This window comes from Brachyhypopomus gauderio, chromosome 4, assembly GCF_052324685.1.
Source record: "Brachyhypopomus gauderio isolate BG-103 chromosome 4, BGAUD_0.2, whole genome shotgun sequence".
Classification (NCBI taxonomy): domain Eukaryota; kingdom Metazoa; phylum Chordata; class Actinopteri; order Gymnotiformes; family Hypopomidae; genus Brachyhypopomus; species Brachyhypopomus gauderio.
Window position 1 is genome coordinate 7,916,341 of NC_135214.1, and position 20,318 is coordinate 7,936,658.

At 44.2% G+C, this 20,318-nt stretch overlaps 1 protein-coding gene across 1 annotated transcript; it reads right to left on the reverse strand.

The window, feature by feature from the left end:
- Positions 1-2,722: 2,722 nt before the first annotated feature.
- Positions 2,723-16,373, reverse strand: cog3 (component of oligomeric golgi complex 3). Its single transcript, XM_077001939.1, is given in 24 exon segments — positions 2,723-4,647; positions 4,756-4,854; positions 5,545-5,672; positions 5,945-6,020; positions 7,335-7,469; positions 7,610-7,698; positions 8,038-8,158; positions 9,173-9,262; positions 9,436-9,554; positions 11,498-11,606; positions 11,926-12,086; positions 12,513-12,652; positions 12,977-13,068; positions 13,562-13,688; positions 13,871-13,914; positions 14,460-14,540; positions 14,641-14,766; positions 14,940-15,032; positions 15,132-15,206; positions 15,293-15,458; positions 15,694-15,755; positions 15,873-16,019; positions 16,178-16,346; positions 16,348-16,373. Coding segments are annotated over 24 exon segments (2,505 nt in total). The 3' UTR covers positions 2,723-4,617.
- Between the last annotated feature and the right edge of the window lie 3,945 nt (positions 16,374-20,318).

Here is a 20,318-nt window from a genome sequence, read left to right on the forward strand (position 1 = left end):
ACTAATGGGCCCAAAGTGTGCCAGGAAAATATCCCCCACACCATTGCACCACCACCACCAGTCTGACCCAGTGATAGAAGGCAGGATGGATCCATGTTTTCATGTTGTTGATGTCAAATTCTGACCCTACCATCCGAATATTGCCAGGGAAATTGAGGCTTATCAGACCAGGCAACGTTTTTCCAGTCTTCTATTGTCCAATTGTGGTCAGCCTGTGTGAATAGTAGCCTCAGTTTCCTGTTCTTAGCTTACAGGAGTGGCCCCCGGTGTGGTCTTCTGCTGCTGTAGCCCATCTGCCTCAAGGTTCGATATGGTGTGCATTCAGAGATGCTCTTCTGCATGCCTCGGTTATAACGACTGGCTATTTGAGTTACTGTTGCCGTTCTATCAGCTCGGTCTGGCCAGTCTCCTCTGACCTCTGGCATCAACGAGGCATTTGCACCCACAGAACTGCCACTCACTAGATATTTTCTCTTTTTCTCATTCTCTGTAAACCCTAGAGATGGTTGTGTGAGAAAATCCCAGTAGATCAGCAGTTTCTGAAATACTCAGACCAGCCCATCTGGCACCAACAACCATGCCACGTTCAAAGTCACTTAAATCACCTTTCTTCCCCATTCTGATGCTCGGTTTGAACAGCAGATCTTCTTGGCCATGTCTACATGCCTAAATGCATTGCGTTGCAGCCATGTCATTGACTGATTTGACATTTGCGTTAATAAGCAGTTGGACAGGTGTACCTAGTAAAGTGGCTGGTGAGTGTGTGTGTGTGTATATTCTGTGGCTCACACACACAGTAGACAGCACCTGGCAGGAGCACTGCAGCGGGCAGCTGTGTACTGTGACTGCTAGTCACTTAGGATGGTTAAATGGGTGCTCTAGCTGATATGAGCTCTGGCTCTTTGGTCTGGTGGTCAACGCTCCTGTTTACCTCTTTTAGACCTGGGTTCAGGTCCTAGGTAGTGACCTACAGCCTTTGTCACATGTACTGATACAAGGGGACTAACATCATTAACCTGGAAAAGGTCTTAAAATCACTGATATTACCGTATACATTTATTTTAACATATCATTAGAACGGATAACTAACTTCTAGTTCAAACCATGACTGATCACAACCTATTATGTTGGAGGAGATTATGCCTCTTTGCATTTGGGCTGTTAAAAAGTACAAACCAGAGTACAAGAAGGGTCCTTAATGCAAGTGCAGTTTCCCATCAGGCAGGATTGCTGTCCTCATATCAGTGCAGGCCTGTGATATCATCTTCCTCGTACTGGACGCCAGCATCCAGGGGTGCTAACGTCCAGAGGGCATGCAGTCTGTTAGCTCCTCATTGGAGTCATATTGTGAGTTAAAGCTATTCTGTAAGGATGTAACCTCACAGAAGCCTGCAGTAGCTTGTGGTTCACCCTGGATGTACACTGCCAACAGTATCGGATGAATCCCTGTGCACCCGGGCTGCTGAAATCTTGGGTCCCAGTTTCCTGATGTTTGTGCTCTTGCTGTTGATGTGCAGGGTGAACACACCCAGCAGGGAGAGGTGTTCTTCCCACGGCCAAGAGGCCTGAACACACCCAGCAGGGCCCCCACATATTCACATCCCTTCCAGCACAGGTGTGCACGTCTGGGCCCCCACACTCCCATCTCTTCCAGCACATGTGTGCACGTCTGGGCCCCCACATTCACACCTTCATTTTAGCTGTGTCCTCCTCACCTTCAGCCCCAGGGGATGAGTGTGAGCTTCAGCACTTGTGCCAAGCTCAGATTTGACTCAACACATGGCAGTATTATTACTATTATTACCCTTTTATAGGACAGGTTACATAGGTTTATAGGATAATTTTACATTGTGTATTTTGGTAGCTAAACTGTTATAGTACCTAAAACAGGCACCTGCACAATTGTCATTTTCCTATAGTGATCCTGGATGGGTCAATGTCTTAGAACAGTGCTAGCCAGCCCTAAACACAGGACATTACTAATGCCCTAATGAAATATATCATTTGTGAGCTGCATCAGTTAAAGCAGGTTCGACCGAAGCTGCAGGAAACACTGAATGCAAGTAGAGATAATTTGTCAACGGTTATTAATATTCACTTCTGTTGTGTTCAACACCCACTCGGTGGAAGGCCGACCTCCATGCTGTTGTATGTTGCTGGCATCAATGCCACAGCTAAGGCTGCCAGCTCCAGACCCCTCCGAGACGCTCCTGCAGGAGAGGCGGCCACAGATCCGTGGCCTGCTGGAGAAGATGGAGGCCAGCTGCTTCCTCCAGCAGACACCTGCCCCAGTCTGGGCCTCAGCCCATTTTAGCCCCCTGGCTCAGAGCCAAAGGCTTCACACACCATTAAACAAAAATAAAACAGAAATAAATAAATAAATAACAAGGATTTTATGAGGCTACTAAAGATTTGCAAGCCAGGTGCAACCCACTGACTCCCTAAATAAAACATGCAGATCATTTTTGGCCCTTCCTGCCAGAGATGTTTAAGAGTACACTCTCCAATTTAATGTAACTTCATCTGATGAATTATTTTGGAGAACTGTGCAAGGACAAGAAAAATCACAGTTCAATAGCATCACATAGTTCAAGGATCAAGTTTCCCTTAATATTCAAGTCTGGACATAAAGGTTCTTTGGCCTAATGTAACAATTAACAGCAGTGATCCCTTTTTCAGTAGCGTTAAACGCAATGTATCACCTGAGGACATCAACTGAGGATCTTTTATGTCTTAATTTAATTCACCCCACTCACTCACAACAGTGCAGAACTAAGGAAAAGAACCATGTCCCCTTTAGGTTACTACCATCCATACCAATGTCCCCTTTAGGTTACTACCATCCATACCAATGTCCCCTGTAGGTTACTACCATCCATACCAATGTCCCCTTTAGGTTACTACCATCCATACCAATGTCCCCTTTAGGTTACTACCATCCATACCAATGTCCCCTGTAGGTTACTACCATCCATACCAATGTCCCCTGTAGGTTACTACCATCCATACCAATGTCCCCTTTAGGTTACTACCATCCATACCAATGTCCCCTTTAGGTTACTACCATCCATACCAATGTCCCCTGTAGGTTACTACCATCCATACCAAGGTCCCCTTTAGGTTACTACCATCCATACCAAGGTCCCCTTTAGGTTACTACCATCCATACCAATGTCCCCTTTAGGTTACTACCATCCATACCAATGTCCCCTTTAGGTTACTACCATCCATACCAATGTCCCCTTTAGGTTACTACCATCCATACCAATGTCCCCTTTAGGTTACTTAACAGAAAAGAAATAAGAATTTTTGTTTTGTACATGTTTTCAAAATCATCTTTGATGTTTTTAAAGGATCTCTGACCAGTGCCTCTGCCACCCCGATCCCTTACGCAGCACGACCTCCGCCGAGCGTTAATAGTTAGGCGTGTTGGGTCAGAGTTTGAACTGAACACTACAGGAACAGGGCTGCATTTGTCCCGAGTGTCTAAAGAGGAGGTAGCAGTTGAAATTCCTGTCATTGCTCAGTGAGAGGGAGAGAGGGAGGCGATTCTGAAGCCAGTGTCCTCATTTAGAGTAGAGTGACTTTTGAAGAAAGTGCTCGGATTATGTTGCCACTTTCTTTAAACTTTCATCCGCTTGCTAAATTTTACAGTTCTTAAAGCTGAAGAGATTCTGTACTTGGATATCGGCGTGCACAGAATAGCTCATTCAGCTGCGAGTCAACAAACTGCCGGAATAAACACATTTAATCTGTATGTCTCCCACTCCACAGGGACAAGGGCCTCTTTGATGAATCTACTGCGTTTTTATCTTCTATATGATACTTAATACGCATTATAAATGGAATTACCAGGAACGAGGGTGATTCCAAACAAATTTAAATAAACATTAAAATGCAAACTTGCTATAATTCCAAGTGGGCCGATGGAACATCCCTTAAAAGCAACCCAAAGCTGAGGAAACCAACCTGAACCCTGAACTGCAATACATCACAAAGTAAAACCTGACAACAAATGTTGATTAATGTTAAGAGTTATCATGTGGACAGAAGCCAGTCACCATGTTACTCTCATCAGAGGTTGTTTTTTTTTTATCAAGGCTGGTTCCCCAGCAGGTGTCTGTTATTCCATCCCACAGTAACCTTATGTAACATCATCCATATGTTTCTGAGGCTGTTGTATTCACTGGATGTGCATCCAAAGAAATCAGTTCTGCACACTTCTGACTGTAGGATGTCTGAATGCTGATCCCCTCCAGAACACCCCAACACACACACACTGCATTAGAACACAACACACACACACACACTGCATTAGAACACCCCTGTCCCCTAATTTACATACAACACAACATTGTCCATAGATCATCCTTTACCTGTACAAAATAAATTTGTAAAAAACTAAAAGAAAAGTTGTTAAAAACAGAGTCATCTGAAGAGCACAGTTCATTCACAGTCATACTAGTCAGCACACTGTCGGTGTGAAGGGACGTCTTCTGTGTAATGCAGCCGCTGGAACTCTGGTCCATTCCCAGCTCATCCTAGTCCTGGACTCCAGTTTATCCAGGCTGGTCTTCTCGGAGAAGAACTACAGAACCGTGGGGGAACCCACACGGGTTACTTGCTTACAGACAGCAGCAGACTAATCTGGGACAGGAAGACAAAATGACACATAAATTGATGTGTGGGTCGGGCCAACTTGCCAAGAGTATGCAAGAGTATGGAAGAGTATGGAAGCCCTCAGCCTGCATGCACCTGTTCCATGGAGGGGCAGGCAATGATCTGCAGGTCTTCCCCACTGTACTCCTCCTCCAGGAGGCTGTGAAGCCTCTGGAACACCTGCTGAATGTTGTTCTGTAAAAGTAAAGACTCGGTCTGAGAACCATGGACTGGATAATATAGTTATTACAGCCTAAACTACACCATTACAGCCGCCTAAACTACACCATTACAGCCTACGCTACATGTATTCTGTTCAGAATGGCTGAGCTCACAATGGATCCATCAGTGGTCTTTGTGAGCAAGCCCAACGTTATGTTTTGGTTCTGACTCATGAAATCACGAATCACACAGACCATCTCATCACCTTCACTTACATCAGCACTCTAGGGCTCGTCGTCTTTCTCCATGGCAGCAATAGCATCTCAGAATCAACATAAATAAACTACATACAGTGTCATAGCTAAAAACATCAGAAGCCCAACAGTGAACATGGTCATGCAATATCAGATGTCACAGACTAGTTCAAAAACACACAGAAACTTTTCCCAAAACCCAATCAGCACATGCAGCACAGGAGATGATAGCCCATAAACTCCAGCCAGCTTGCACACCCTAACAGCTGGAGGGTTAGACGGAGAGCCATAATGTACCAGCAGATCCCTGCAGATCCCAGAAGAAATCTGGTAGGAAGCCGGTGCTTTTTATTTAACCATAGTGCCATGTCACTCATCCTACCCTGTGTCACCCAGAACAAAGGTACTCCACATCAAAGACTGTGAAAAGTGTCCGCAGTGAGAAAGAGCAGAGGAAGGCTGCACCCACCCTGACGGGTTTGAAGAGGATGAACTCTGTGTCTTTATTAGCCAGGTACAATGACATGCTGTGTAGAGTTGTGGGCAGTTTGGTCTTCAGCACTCGGTACGTGGACATCACCAGGTCATTGATCTTCGCTATAGAGTGGCACAAACACAACCAAAGCAACACCTTCCATTACAAAATTCTGAAACAAAAACATGAAGAAAACTGGAGAAATTGTACAGTAAGACATTAGTCAAAATGTAGCTAACAAGTTAAATTAAGCCAAATTTTTAATTAATTACTTTATAAGGTCTGAGGACCATAAGACAACCTATCGAGGAGATCAATAATAAACAGAAATACCTATGATTGCCTAATTAAGTCATTCATTATATGTAACTGATTAACAAATTGAAAACTTTACCAGGCTGAGCCCAGGGCTGCTGGGAAAGATTGTAGTTTGGGCCTCCTTGAATAGCCATTGTTTTCAAAGCAGTCACCTGCATGATACCACCACAGAGATATTATTAACAGCTTACAGAGCCCCAAAGAGCACCACAGGCCCTGAGATCCTCGACATGGGAAGGAGAGGGAGCTATGCTATTGTGCACCATAACACTATCCATGTCTACAGGACAGGAAATTCTGCTTCATGGCTCTTTGTCAAACTATACAATACACATTTGAGTGGGCAGGAGTTTTTGTTGAAAAGCAATTCAGAAGCACCAGGTGACCTGGCACTCCGGATTATTCCTAACGGGAGAAAAGTGATTTTTCTCTGTTCTCAGATTTGATCTATAGATCGCACGCCAAAAGGGTCATTAAAACGGTTTACTTTCATCACAAGAACAAGCCAGATCCAAAGCGGACATGGTAATGCACGTGTGAAAGTAACTTTCTAAAATATCCAGCTGCCTAAAAATGTGGACCAGCAGACCAGGGCTCCTTCAGAACATCACAGGCAGGGAATAAACCAGCACTAGAAATTGATTTTTTTTTTATGTGACACCATTTCCAACAATACACTGACTTTCTATTTAATACAGTATGAACTTTAAAGATTATTCTCAAGGTTTAATTCTCATAATGGTGCTGGCAATTATTCTGCATCTAGTGCAAGTCTCTGACTATTACAACATTCAGAAACAAGTGTAGGCAAGCAGTCTTTGTTCTTAGTTCCAGAACTGAAAGCTCTTCCTGTAGTGAATCCCCAGACACAGTCTCGTACGAGCCCAGAACGCCGTTCCCACTCATGCACGTTGTCTTTGTGTTTAACTTTTAAAATTCCACCAATCCCTTCTTGATTCTTCTTGAAGAATTTCTGGCTTAATTGCATGTTATGATTTATGAATATTCTTGGTTTTGTGTAAAATGCCTTTATCCTATTATGATTTATGAATCTTCTGTGTCGTGTAAAGTGCCTTTATTCCATTATGACTTACTGTTATGACTTACGAGTCTTCTAGGGGGTCACGTGTCTTTATTGTACTGTTATGACTTCTAGGGGGTCACGTGTCTTTATTCTACTGTTCGTTGCTAGGCTGGAATGTGAGCCTTCTTCATTCAGGCACAACCATAGTGTGTGTGTGTGTGTGTGTGTGTGCACTTCTGAGTGTGCGCTTGTGAGAGAGTACATGCATGAGAGAGAGAGAGAGAGAGAGAGAGAGAGAGAGAGAGAGAGAGAGAGAGAGAGAGAGAGAGAGAGAGAGAGAGAGAGAGAGAGAGAGAGAGAGAGAGAGAGAGAGAGAGAGAGAGAGAGAGAGAGAGAGAGTGTGTGTGTGTGTATGTGTGTGTGCTCCCTCCTCCACACCCACCTTGGTGAGGAACTCCTCCAGGCTGCCCACAAACAGATGTGTCTGCTGCTGAATGAAGTGTTCACAGCTGGACTTCAGGTGCCGGTCCACATCTTTCTTCGAGTCAATGTAGTGCTCTTTAATCTCTGGGGTGCCCTGGTGTAAGAACGTTCACCTCTAAATGAACAACTGAAGTGGCACATCAACAACGAGGCCTAGAACAACGAGGCCTGGAGCAAGTACACGTGAGGAGGGAACGTGCAACTCTCCAAACGCACAAATAACAAGGTCAGTACCTCCAGCAGAAACTCCAGGATGGCATTGTGACTGTTGAGGCGGAAAAATTTGGGGACGGCCTTCGGGTTAAGGATCTTAAAAGCAGCATCTGAGAACAAAGGAGTGATTTGGATCATTATATAAGCGATTGCTCGACAACAGTGCCATCTGGTGTCGTGTTCTGAACATTACACACAGCTACATTCTTGCAGTATGATACCGTAATACAGCATTGCACTTAGGAAACCAAAAGGGAAATTTTAACCCAATTACACTGCCAATTGTGGTAATGTTATTGCCAATTGTGGGAAGTTAATTAGCAGGCAAGCTCTGCTGTCCCTGACTGGCTGATTCTTCACATCTTTATCACTTGTGTGAATGATGTCATCAGGGCTGGGAACACAAGTGACTACTGCCTGAAAACATTGAGGCATCTATGGTCACCAACCTCTGGTCTTCTTCAGGTCCAGTGAGATTTCCTTGATGGCAAAGTCTGTGTGGAAGGGCGCTATCTGCTCCCTCATGATGAGGAGGTGCTTGATGAGGAAGAGCTGGCCGTCAATGGCACTCTGTAAGCAGAATGAACAATGTATTTCAAATAGAATGAATCAAGTCAAGGTCCAGACCTGGCTGGGACACTACTGGGACCCTGAATGCTTAGACCTCCTGTACCAATAACAAATAGTAAGAAGCTCATCAAAAAATGCTAATGCAGCTGATAAGGGGGTAAATGACATCCATGGGAATACAACGGTTTGAATTACAGGGGGAGCTGGGGGTGTCTGACCCTCCTAATTAACCCTACTAATTACGCTCCTTTCTTTTCTTGTGTAAAGCACTTTGAATTGCCAGTGTGTATGAAAGGTGCTATCGAAACAAATGTGCCTTGCCTTATTAACAACTGGATTAAGACCAACACTAATCAATATCCTAAGCCCCTAGAACAGGTACAGCGTGAGAGAGGATCTAAACATTATATGTATCCTTCTTACCTGTAATTGTTACATATACATTTTTGTATATGCTGAAAATTGTATCCCTGTACTGCTCCTAACCCTAAACCCAGAGTGTGGAAATTTGGGGATTTCAACTTTCCTCTGGGAAATATATTGTTATATTTACAGGTAAGAGTAATATGTAGGTTCTATCCGCACTGCAACAGCGGGGCGGTCCATAGCAGGTCCAGCAGCAGCAGGTTCGGTGGAGTTCAGGACCACAGCTCCACAAGAACCACAGGGTGAGGGAGGGTTCACCTGATCAAACTGTTTTTTCCTAGGACAGGCCGTCATGTGCTGGTGGGGCTGCACTAAACCTCATGAACACTCCAGCTCACACAGACCCCGGAGTTTAGCTGTTTTTGTCAACCATCACAGACAACTATCTGTCTTCTATTTTGGTTTTACTTAAGTTTTACTTAATTTTATTTCATTATTGGTAAACAATGACAAAATATCTTAAATAAAGAGCCAAAACAAGGAACTTTGTTGTTCATTCATAATTAGCCATTAACATTGCTGAGGTCGTGGCAAACAGCAGCTACCAGCTCACATTACTGTTGTTTCATTGGATTGAGATGACCTCACCTTGTTCTTCAGGATGACTTCAGAAGCCTTGAGCAGAGACTGGATGCAGGCGGACAGGGCTTCCTGTGACAGTCCCTGGAACACCGCCCTCTGCAGGACACGCTCGTGTCAGACACCATGCTGTGTGCAACTCCACTGGTGCGGTCAGTCACTTTTTATAAGAATGTCTCAGAAGATGACCGCCTCATAAACGCAACTCTACAGGAATCTGTATTCAGGGTTTGTGCGTGTAAAGATGGACCGTGTTGAGTTTGCAGACTTACGTCGATACAGCGGTAGAGTTTGGACAGGCAGACGAGAGTGCGCCTCACGGTGGGGTACCACATGCCATGAAGATCAGCCGGCGACACACTTGTCTGGATCCGGGAGCTTTCGACACCACCTAGTGGTCAAACGGCAGACATTAGCGTGAGACGCAAAGCCTAGATCAGGGGTGCCCATTACGTCGATCGGTCGATCGCGAAGGAATGTGCGTATTGTAAGTGTTTATTTATGTTAATGCTGATGATTATGACAATGAAAACCCAAAAGTCATTATCTCTAAAAAATTTTATTATACAAGGCCAACTGAAAAAAAATATTTTTAATTCATAAATGTTGGCCTACTGAATAGTATGTACAGTAAATGCACTCAATACTTGGTCAGTGCTCATTGTGCATGAAATACTGCATCAATGCTGCGTGGCATGGAGGCGATCAGCCCGTGGTACTGCTAAGGTGTTATGGAAGCCCAGGTTGTTTTGATAGCAGCTTTCAGCTCATCTGCATTGTTGGGTCTGTTGCCTCTAATCTTCCTCTTGACAATACTCCAGTTTCTCTATGGGGTTTAGGTCAGGTTAGTTTGCTGGCCAATCATAGTTATACTGTGGTTATTAAACCAGGTATTGTTACTTTTAGCAGTGTGGGTAGGTGCCCCAAATTTCCATCTCCAAAAAGCTAGTCAGCAGAGGGAAGCATGAAGTGCTCTAAAATGTCCTGACAGACGGCTGCACTGACTTTGGTCTTGATATAACACAGTTGACCTACACCAGCAGATGACATGGCTCCCCAATCAATCACTGATTGAGGTCTAGTGTGAAGTCTCCACAATCAGCTTGGATTGTGTGCCTCTCCACTCTTCCTCCAAACTCTGGGACCTTGAATTTTCTTTCATCTGAAAACACATCGGACCACTGAGCAACAGTTCAGTTCTTTTTCTTCTTGGCCCAGGTAAGATGCTTCTGGCGTCTCTTGGTCATGAGTGGCGTGACACAAGGAATGTTGACGGTTGTAGCCCACGTCCTGGATACGTCTGGTGGCTCTTGAAGCACCGACTCCTGCAGCAGTACACTCTGAATCTCCCCCAAGTTTTTGAATGGCCTTTTTTTGACAATCCTGTCAAGGCTGCAGTTATCCCAGTGGTTTGTGCACCTTTTTCTACCACACTTTCCTTCCACTCAACTTTCCATTAATATGTTTGGATGCAGCACTCAATGAACAGCCAGCTTCTTTAGCAATGACCTTTTGTGGCTTACACAACAACAGTGACCGACTTCTGCACATCTGTCAAGTCTGCAGTCTTCCCCATGATTGTGTATCCAGTACCAGACTAAGGGGCCATTTTAAACACTTAGGAAGCCTTTGCAGGTGTTTTTTGTTAACTATTCTAATTTTCTGAGATAATGACTTTTGGGTTTTCATTGGCTGTAAGCCATAATCATCAACATTAACAGAAATAAACACTTGAAATAGATCACTCTGTCATGAATCTATAGAATATATGTGATTCACTTTTTGTATTTAATTATTTAAATGAATTAACTTTCTGATGATATTCTAATTTATTTGAGATGCACATGTATATCGGCTCAGCTCATTCAGCCGTGTGAAGCTTTTACAGAATCATAACTCAGATAGCACAGCAGGTTCTCTTTTCACTTCTGCTGAAAGAACATCTCAGAAGGAGATATGAAGCATAAATCGTCCAGAGTATATGTCCAGCAGACCAGTGAGAGACCTGCACTCTGGTTTTAAGACCTATGGACCTACCTGGACCAGGGATAGACCTATGGACCTAACTGGACCAGGGTTAGGGTTAGACCTATGGACCTACCTTGACCAGGGTTAGGGTTAGACCTATGGACCTACCTGGACCAAGGTTAGGGTTAGACCTGTGGACCTACCTGGACCAGGGTTAGACCTATGGACCTACCTGGACCAGGGATAGGGTTAGACCTATGGACCTACCTTGACCAGGGTTAGGGTTAGACCTATGGACCTACCTGGACCAAGGTTAGGGTTAGACCTGTGGACCTACCTGGACCAGGGTTAGACCTATAGACCTACCTGGACCAGAGAGCTTCCTGGAGTCGCCCTCGTCCAGCTGAACATCAGAGAAGGAGGACGTTGGAGACGTCAGTTTCATCTGCTCCTCCTTCAGCGACTGAGCAATTTTCTGTAATACAGCCCGACGGTAAAGTTCACGTGAGCAGATGGCGTGCTCTCACGCATCATACGAGACATGATCTTCCAGGCCAGGTGATCACAGGTGCCCTCTCCTGTCTTAATGTGTCTTGTAAAAGAAATTCAGATTACATTAGTGCAACTGATTGTGCTTTTAGTGATAACTGTGCTATCACTCTGTGAATGGGCCAAGTTTGGTGGACCCTGTAAGACATCACCACCACTGCATGTGTCTCTCGGGTCATGCTTGGCAGCTACTGAACTTCACACAATTTCAAGACAAAGACAGTGAGAATGTTCTGAACTCTTACCTCCATCATCTCAAGTTTCTCGGGGTAGGCCAGGTCTCCTGGGGCTGGGCTGTAGCCGCTGATGTCTGTCTGGATGTAGATGTGAGTCCGATAGACCAGCCTCTCCTGCACATCCTCCAGCATCTGCTTGACCACGGCCTCGAACGCCCCCAACTGTGTCGCTGCGTGTGTGCGTTTGGGGAGGGGGGGGGGGGGGGGGGGGGCGTAGATACACAAACACGGACTGGTAAACTCCCAGTTAACGATGTGGTAAGGCTGGGAGTGGCTGTGTTCCCATAGTAGAACAATGAAGGGACACGGCTGTATAGCGCTGCTGTGAGCGGTGTGTATGGCGTCTCTTGAGATGCTTCGTCTCTCTTGGCAGCAGATCAAGTTCACCTGCTGCTTTACATGAAAAAGGGCAAAACTGGCCTCAGGTCTGTCTAGAAGGCAGATTATGCTGACTATACAATTGCTGGTACACTAGAATAGCTTAAGCACAGCTGACAGTGTATCATACCAGTGTAGAGGACAATTGCTGTAAAGCTTTGACCATTTCAGTGTGGTTAAAGGCTTGTGGGTGTGGTCACGGGCTACAGGAGGCTCACAATTGTTATGGACGTGATCCTCGAGCATCTCAGTCTTCAGGATGCCACAGAGCTCCGACAGCGTCTCCAGGTGAACCACGTGGATGATGAGAGGCCGCAGCACATCATACAGAGACACACAGAGCTTCTCCAGCAGCTCACTGAAAGGACACACACAAGTTACTACAGGAGAATCAGAATCACATGTGCAGTTATCACAGTCCAGGCCTCAAAGCACATGCACACACACACGCACACACTCATGTGCACAAACCCACATACGCACGCACGCACAAACATACCTACATGTGCACACCCAATCAAGCAGTTCACTGTGCATACCAAAACGATACCTCTAACTGGATTAATCAGCATCCTCTAGTGTTCACAACTATTATCAGATCAACTACAGGAGACTGACAGCTTGTGAGTGCGAGGCACATCCCCCGACCAGCACACAGGGCTCTGGCAGGGCCCACACTCACTCGAGTTTGGGTGTTGCTTTGGAGAAGAACTCGTTGTAGAGTTGGTGCTCATCCTGACACACGTGTACCATGAACGCACAGCCACTGCGCACCTAAACCAAGAGCACAACACAGCAGACGTGACTCCCATGACACTGCAGCAAAACTGAAGACCACCGGCTGCACCACAACACCGTACGGCAATACACTGAATTAACTCCAGTCACTTCCTCAGGGTGTCATTCTTTAATAATTCATAATTGTTTATTGCTCAACTGTGTGAAATGGGACAGCAGTCTAATCCGTTCTTCTTCAGGCCTTTGTAGAATAACTTAGATATAACGGCTGCATTAGCAATTCATGAACCAGGCGCAACACATACAAATGATGAAGATCAAAAAAATCAAACGTAACAGCTACATTGTAAGATCAATACACATCAAAATCTGCCACAAGAGGGCGCCCTTGCCAACTTTCACTCAGTGCATACAGATCCTAAATCCAGACACTAACCCTGCCTTGTGTCACTTGTGTATGTAGTTACATTACAGACAAGGACTTTTATTTTAAAAGACTGAAACTGTTCTGGGACGGTGTGCAGCTCACCAAGGCACAGTGATCCTTGTTCCTCTGGCTCGTCAGGTCTGTGATGGTGGAGGCGATACAGGGGCCGAGCAGCAGCTCCCGCTGGTGGAGGTAGCACTGGTGAACGTCCTCCAGGAGCTGCCCGTACCTGCCAGAGACACGGGTGTGTTCACACTGCAGGAACCCAAACACTGCACAACTCGGATCAGGTGGTGAGGTGTGAACACGTTATACTGAACAAAACCTGCATTTTATTCATTGAATTATGAATAACTGATTGTACGTGTCAGAAAATGAAGGGGGGGGGGGGTGTAAGTAAAATACACTTACTCTGGGATTCTCTCCGCCCGCTGTTCAACCTGCTCAATTAGTGTCTGGAATGACAGAGGTGAGGCCAAGATCCATCAGAACACCACCACACTTCCACCATAAAGGAGAAGCTTCCTCTATATTCCACACATTCTCATCATCAGCACACATGCCATCTAGACCAATTACTGAGCTTCAAGGGTTTAACAAGGGTCCTGTGTCTTTGTATTTTTATTTTAAATGTTTAACTTGCTGCCTGCCACTCTTGGCCAGGACTCCCTGGAAGAAGAGCCATTGTGGCTCAATGGGATTTTTTTCCTGGTTAAACAAGGGTTAAATTAAAAAAAATAAATAAAACATTAATTATCACCAGTCTAACATTAATTACTACATTTGAAGACTGTATCACCATGATTCATTAAGACTCTTACTCTTCCTGTCATCAGTTTTGAAGGTAGGTACTGCACATCACACATCAATTTAATTCATTTAACATCCTTTTAATTAAGATTAGGTTTATTAATTGTATCAATTACCCTTTTAACGCGTAACCCGTTTGCTGTGGTAGTGGCTCAGACTGTGCTGGTGCTACTGTGCACACGAGTCTTACCCTGAGTTTAGGAGCGGCTGCTCTGAACTTTACATAGTACAGCGTGAATGCGTTGTCTGCGTTGGCTGCACACATCGGATCCTGCAAAGGCACATTCACCCGGTAAGAGTGTCTCGTGTTCAAAGCTGGTTCAGACATACATCAGTAGCATTGCTACTTCATTCTAAATGTCTCACTGTACCCTTTTTGTGAGTTGATTGGTCAGGTTCTGTAAAGTGGTGGAGGTGTGTGTCTTCAGGAGGAGCATCGCTCGGGACAGACACTGTCTACACTTCACCATGTACGCTGGGGAGTCCTTAAAGTTTGGCTGCAAAGACAACCAACACTTAACAGGAATTGCAACTTTATATTTATGTACATTTGTTTGCATCTGTATGGTATTCGAAAAAAGCAATATATCTCAACAAGTAGCCTTAACAGAGAACAGACGTAAATGTCTCGGCGAACACACCAAGGGTAAGAAACACCAAAATGACTTACATGTGATGAAACATACTCTATACAATCATCCAGCTTGGAGAGCATTGGTATGAAGCCCTCACAGTTCACGGATAACGTCAGTGAGTTTAGCTTCTGCACAGAAAAGGACAGCTCTTAAGAGAGGGATTATGGGTAACCAAAACCCAGGAAATGCTGAGCTGTGTTGTCTGCAGCTGTGCAAAACACCAGTACCGTGTTTATGGTCTCCAGCTCATTGAAATAGGAGAGCTTCTGTTGGATGTTCTCGGCCAAGTCAACCAGTTCTGACTAGAGAAGATGAATATATACAACGAGTTCAATAACAAAAATGTAACCAAGCTCTTGTCTTCAAACAAACCCCCTCCCCCACATACCTGCTCCTTCAGTAATTGCTCACAGGCCTCGTGGAGGGTGCCCGTCTTGGTAGACACAAACAGGTACTGTTTCTGCAGAGAGTCCAAGTGCTCTAAAGCCGCACTCACATCAGTCAGAATGGCATCGCATTGCTCCTGATAGCAGCTCAAACACTCGCGTGTTTTTCTGCAAGGATGTACTGTCAATTAGACAAACTCTCCTTCCTGGTTTTACTCTACAGCACAATTGCACCGCAAGCAGTGAATAAATGAACAAGGATGACAGCCTGTCCTGTACATTCATGAAGGTAGGCTTGTACACGGTCAGGTACACATTAATTAGACAAACTCTTTATCAAAAGGCCGAACGCACACCACCCCAGGCACACGTGCGCGCACACACACTCACACACACACACTACCTGTACTGTGCTCCTTCATCCTGGTCCATCTGTGTCTGCAATCTGGAGAACCAGGAGAAGAACTGTGGGACATACACAGCTGCGTTTAGCCAACCTTTAACCTCCTCATGACCATGTATGAAACCCTGTGCATCATGTATTAGACAGGGGGGGGTTAGTGTAGTGTCCATAGCCCTCACCTGTTGAGCAGTCTCCACTCGGTCGTTCTCCAGGCCCACCATCTGAAAGCCTTTGAGCAGCACGTCCTCCGTCGACGCTGGGACGGCTGTGGTGAACGAGGAGCGGAGGGACCGAGACGTGAAGCCGCACAAGTCCTCGAGGGGCAGCTGTCAGAAAGCAGACATGACTCTCAGCGTTAAACTCTGGCGGTATACAGACGGTATATAGACGGCGGTGTATAGACGGTGTACAGACGGTATATGAACCCAACCATTTCAGCCCAGCTAGCAGTTAGCCAGTGATGCTAGCCAGCTGCACAACTTGCCTCTGCAGGAAGCGGGACGGTCTCCGCCGCAGACCGGATCTCAAGGATCGAGTCCGTTTGTTTCTCCGTCAGGGGCGCCATCGGGTCGGTGCGACGCTCCCACTGAGACAACTTCTCTCTCGTTTCTTTATCGGTGAGGTCCGAGAGAGACTGATCCACGGACGCCATCGTCTCCAATAACATTCAACGTCATCATAAAAGTTCCTGTTCCGGGAGGGGAGGAGCTACTACCACGTCACGCGACCTGATTGGTCCAATCAGCAACACAGAAACACGATTCGGGATTCAAAGTAGATTTATTTGCCCGACTGTAATGAGTATAATATCACAGCGGCGGTCACCTCATATCTATTCTCCCACAGTTGTCCGATTCTGTAAATGTTTCATAATTCAGACGTTTTAAAGCTGTCTGCGAAATTTATTCATAGAGCTTTTACAGGGTTGCCAACTTTTGAAGATCGCTTGGAGTGAGATTTGAACCTGGAGGAGGTGGCGAGTGTAAATTGTTGACGGGAGGGAACGTCAAATAAACTAGATTTTTTTCGGCGTGAGAAATCGGAAGTGTGGCGTGAGAGTGTGTGAAGACAGTCAAATGCGTGGTGTGTCTCAGAGTTGGCAACCCTGCTTTTAATTGTCAGTAGGGAAGGAGGAGGTACCTCCCAGTCTCCACCACTCCTCCCACGGTGAACACACACTCCTCCCAGTCTCCACCACTCCTCCCACGGTGAACACACACTCCTCCCAGTCTCCACTCTCCTCCCACGGTGAACACACACTCCTCCCAGTCTCCACTCTCCTCCCACGGTGAACACACACTCCTCCCAGTCTCCACCACTCCTCTCACGGTGATCACACACTCCTCCCAGTCTCCACCACTCCTCCCACGGTGAACACACACTCCTCCCAGTCTCCACCACTCCTCCCACGGTGAACACACACTCCTCCCAGTCTCCACCACTCCTCTCACGGTGATCACACACTCCTCCCAGTCTCCACCACTCCTCTCACGGTGATCACACACTCCTCCCAGTCTCCACCACTCCTCTCTCTCTCTGAACAGCCAGCACTGTGTAGACCTGCCCGTCTCTATGCCACACTGCGCTACTGAGCCAGTACTTGGTCAGGATTTTTCTCTGCTGTGAATCTTTTATGCTCCAGAAATATATTTCAGTTTGTACTCTCTTTTTATTTTACAAAAACATTCCAGTTTTCTTGGAATTGATGAAAATGAAAAAAAAAAAAATCATATTTTTTTATTGAGAAATAAGCAATTAATTAAAAAGTCTTGCTTCACATGAATTCTTACAAAATATTTTTGCGAAGATAGAAAAGAAGTAAAATGTTGTGGACAAAGAGAATAAGAGGTTTTCCACCTTTTATTTGTAATATATATTTTGGGAAAGTGTGCATTACAAACAAAAGTTCACACACAGGTTTGTGTGTGTGCGTGTGTTTGTGTGTGTGTGTGTGTGTGTGTGTGTGTGTATTTGACTTATTTTATACTATAGATTATATAAATGTTTAAAAATATTTTGTCAACCTTTTTACATCCTTTCCATTTAGTTAATGTTCTTTTATTTTGTTTTATGTTCTTTGCTCATTATATAAGTGGTTTTCTGAACATGATGGTGTACCGTGTAGACGTGGCTGTGCTAGAGACATTATATCTCTATCCTGGAGATGGAAGAGGCACTGGTTGAGAGGAAAGTCTGGGTCGCATTTCTTGGGCTTCTGCCCCCATGACCCAGACCCAGACCAACCGAGACCCGGATTAGGGTTAGTGGAGGAGACTGGATGAATGGATGGATGTGGTTTTTACATACATTATTGTTGAATGAACTGTTAAATGTTGTTTTTGTGCATCTTGTTTCCCACAGTATTATCATTAAAATAATTATATAATGTTAACATTTTTATTTTTATTTTTAATTTGATTGCACTGTAACTTTGTTTTGCATACCTTCTTATACTTTAAGAAAATGACAATAAATCCCCCTAAAATGTAACATGTAATACTCTGCAGTACCGATACTCTCTGCAGTGGTAATACTCTCTGCAGCAGTAATACTCTCTGCAGTGGTAATACTCTCTGCAGTACTGATACTCTCTGCAGTGGTAATACTCTGCAGCACTAATGTTCTCTGTAGTACTGATACTCTGCAGTGATAATACTCTCTGGAGAAATAATTCTCTCTGCAGTACTGATAGGCTGCAGTGGCAATACTCTAAGCAGTAGTGATATGCTCTGCAGTACTGACACTCTCTGCAGTGGTAGTAGTCTCTGCTAACCCTCATTGCAGTACTGCAGTGATAATACTATCTGTAGTACTGATACTTTCTGCAGTGCTGACACTTTTTCTGTTTGCTGCTGTTCTTGTTATTGTTTGCTTTACAACATGATGTTTGCCACTTAGTTCATTTAAATCAATCATGAAGTGCATTTTAAAATTGGTACACAAGCACAAGCAATAAAATGCAGTGTCCAAGCACAATTTTGTAACTGAATAATAATTGCTGGTAATTTCTGATAGCTTGTTCAAATTAGAAATCATGGTGAACCGAATACATAAGCAGGTATGTACTGTTTTTTTTTTCTAAAATAATGTAACCACTTTAATGCTCCCCATAGAATCATTCCAAGATATTTCCTAAACTTCTTTATAAAATTTTTGAAATATCTTCAAACTTTTGCCCTAACGTACCTGGTGAAGTTTAGTCAATAAAAGAATCCTGCTGTTACTGACAGACTGATATCAGAACAGGATTCACAATTGATTTAAGATTCCAACAACTGTTTCAAGACCATCTTAAAAATCACTGACCGAATAATTAAAAATTGTCCAAAAATGCATCTTTCATTAACTGTAATACTGAAAAACTTGTGATGTGAAGTGAATGTAAATATGAAGTTCTCAGTTTCTGTAAAATACATAAAATGAGGACAGGTGAGCTAATCACATTCCAAGGCAAACGTGTTTTAATGTCTTTATGAACAGTTGCAGTAGAGCTACAGAAGAGCTCTTAGAGCTCTGATTATAGATTTTGCAATGAATGTAAAGCAACAGTTGTCAGTAAGACTCGTCTAAGAAGAGATCACAACCTGCCATGTGTCTCCTCACTCATTCCTGACTTCCTCACATTTTGCATAATCTACAAAAACTCTTTATTGACATATAAGTGATGCCATTATGATGGAAGCGAGATTTGGATGATTGTGTGAGGATGAACAGTGGACATCCAAAAAGAGTCTCACGAATTCTGCACTTGGCACACACGTCTTCACACACATCTTCACACATGCTATCTCACTAAGAGGGAATTGTTTTTGACCCCAATCCCTGTCAGCAGTTCTCATTTTGACAAAGTAGTTTTATATTTTATCCTCTCACATGTGCCAAGGACACATCCCAATGTAACAAAATTAAACCAATAGAAAATAAAGAATGTGGCAGATATAAAGTCACACAAGTCTGGTCGGTATAAATTTAAAGTTCAGCATGAAAACATGCGCACTAAAATCTGAACTCAACAAACACCATTAGACGGTTCACAAAGAAGGCAGGGAAGCATGTATTGCAAAAGTTATCGTGACAGTTTAAGGATACTGTTATTGTTATTAAAATATAGAAGTCAAGCATACTTATAGATAAAGTGCAATAGGCATTTACTAAATCTGACACATTTAGGTCAGCATGTGTTTCTAATCACAGCTATATGTTTATCTGCATAGTAGTTTTGTGCTTCTGCTGATAACATATTTATTTCTAAAGTCCAAATGACAAAAAGCAGATATTATTTAGAGGTCCAGGACAGACAGATCGATTGATGAGATGTAGTGCTGTTTCATATGAACATGATGTGTGTTATTTAGAGGTCCAGGACAGATGATCAGACAGTGCTGTTTCATAGAAACTTGATGTGTGTTGTTATTTGTTAAACTTATGCTGATCATTTTTTTCTATTTCAGGTGACATATTATCCAGCAACATCAATGTACTGACAAACTGTGATACAAGCATGTTTGTGTCAGGCTGGTGTTGTGGAAATGCTAGGAGGATTTTCATGGATCTGTGATGTGGCTCATGACAGACAATAAGGTACAACAAAACATGATCAAAGTACTAAAAAACATTCAGCAGAA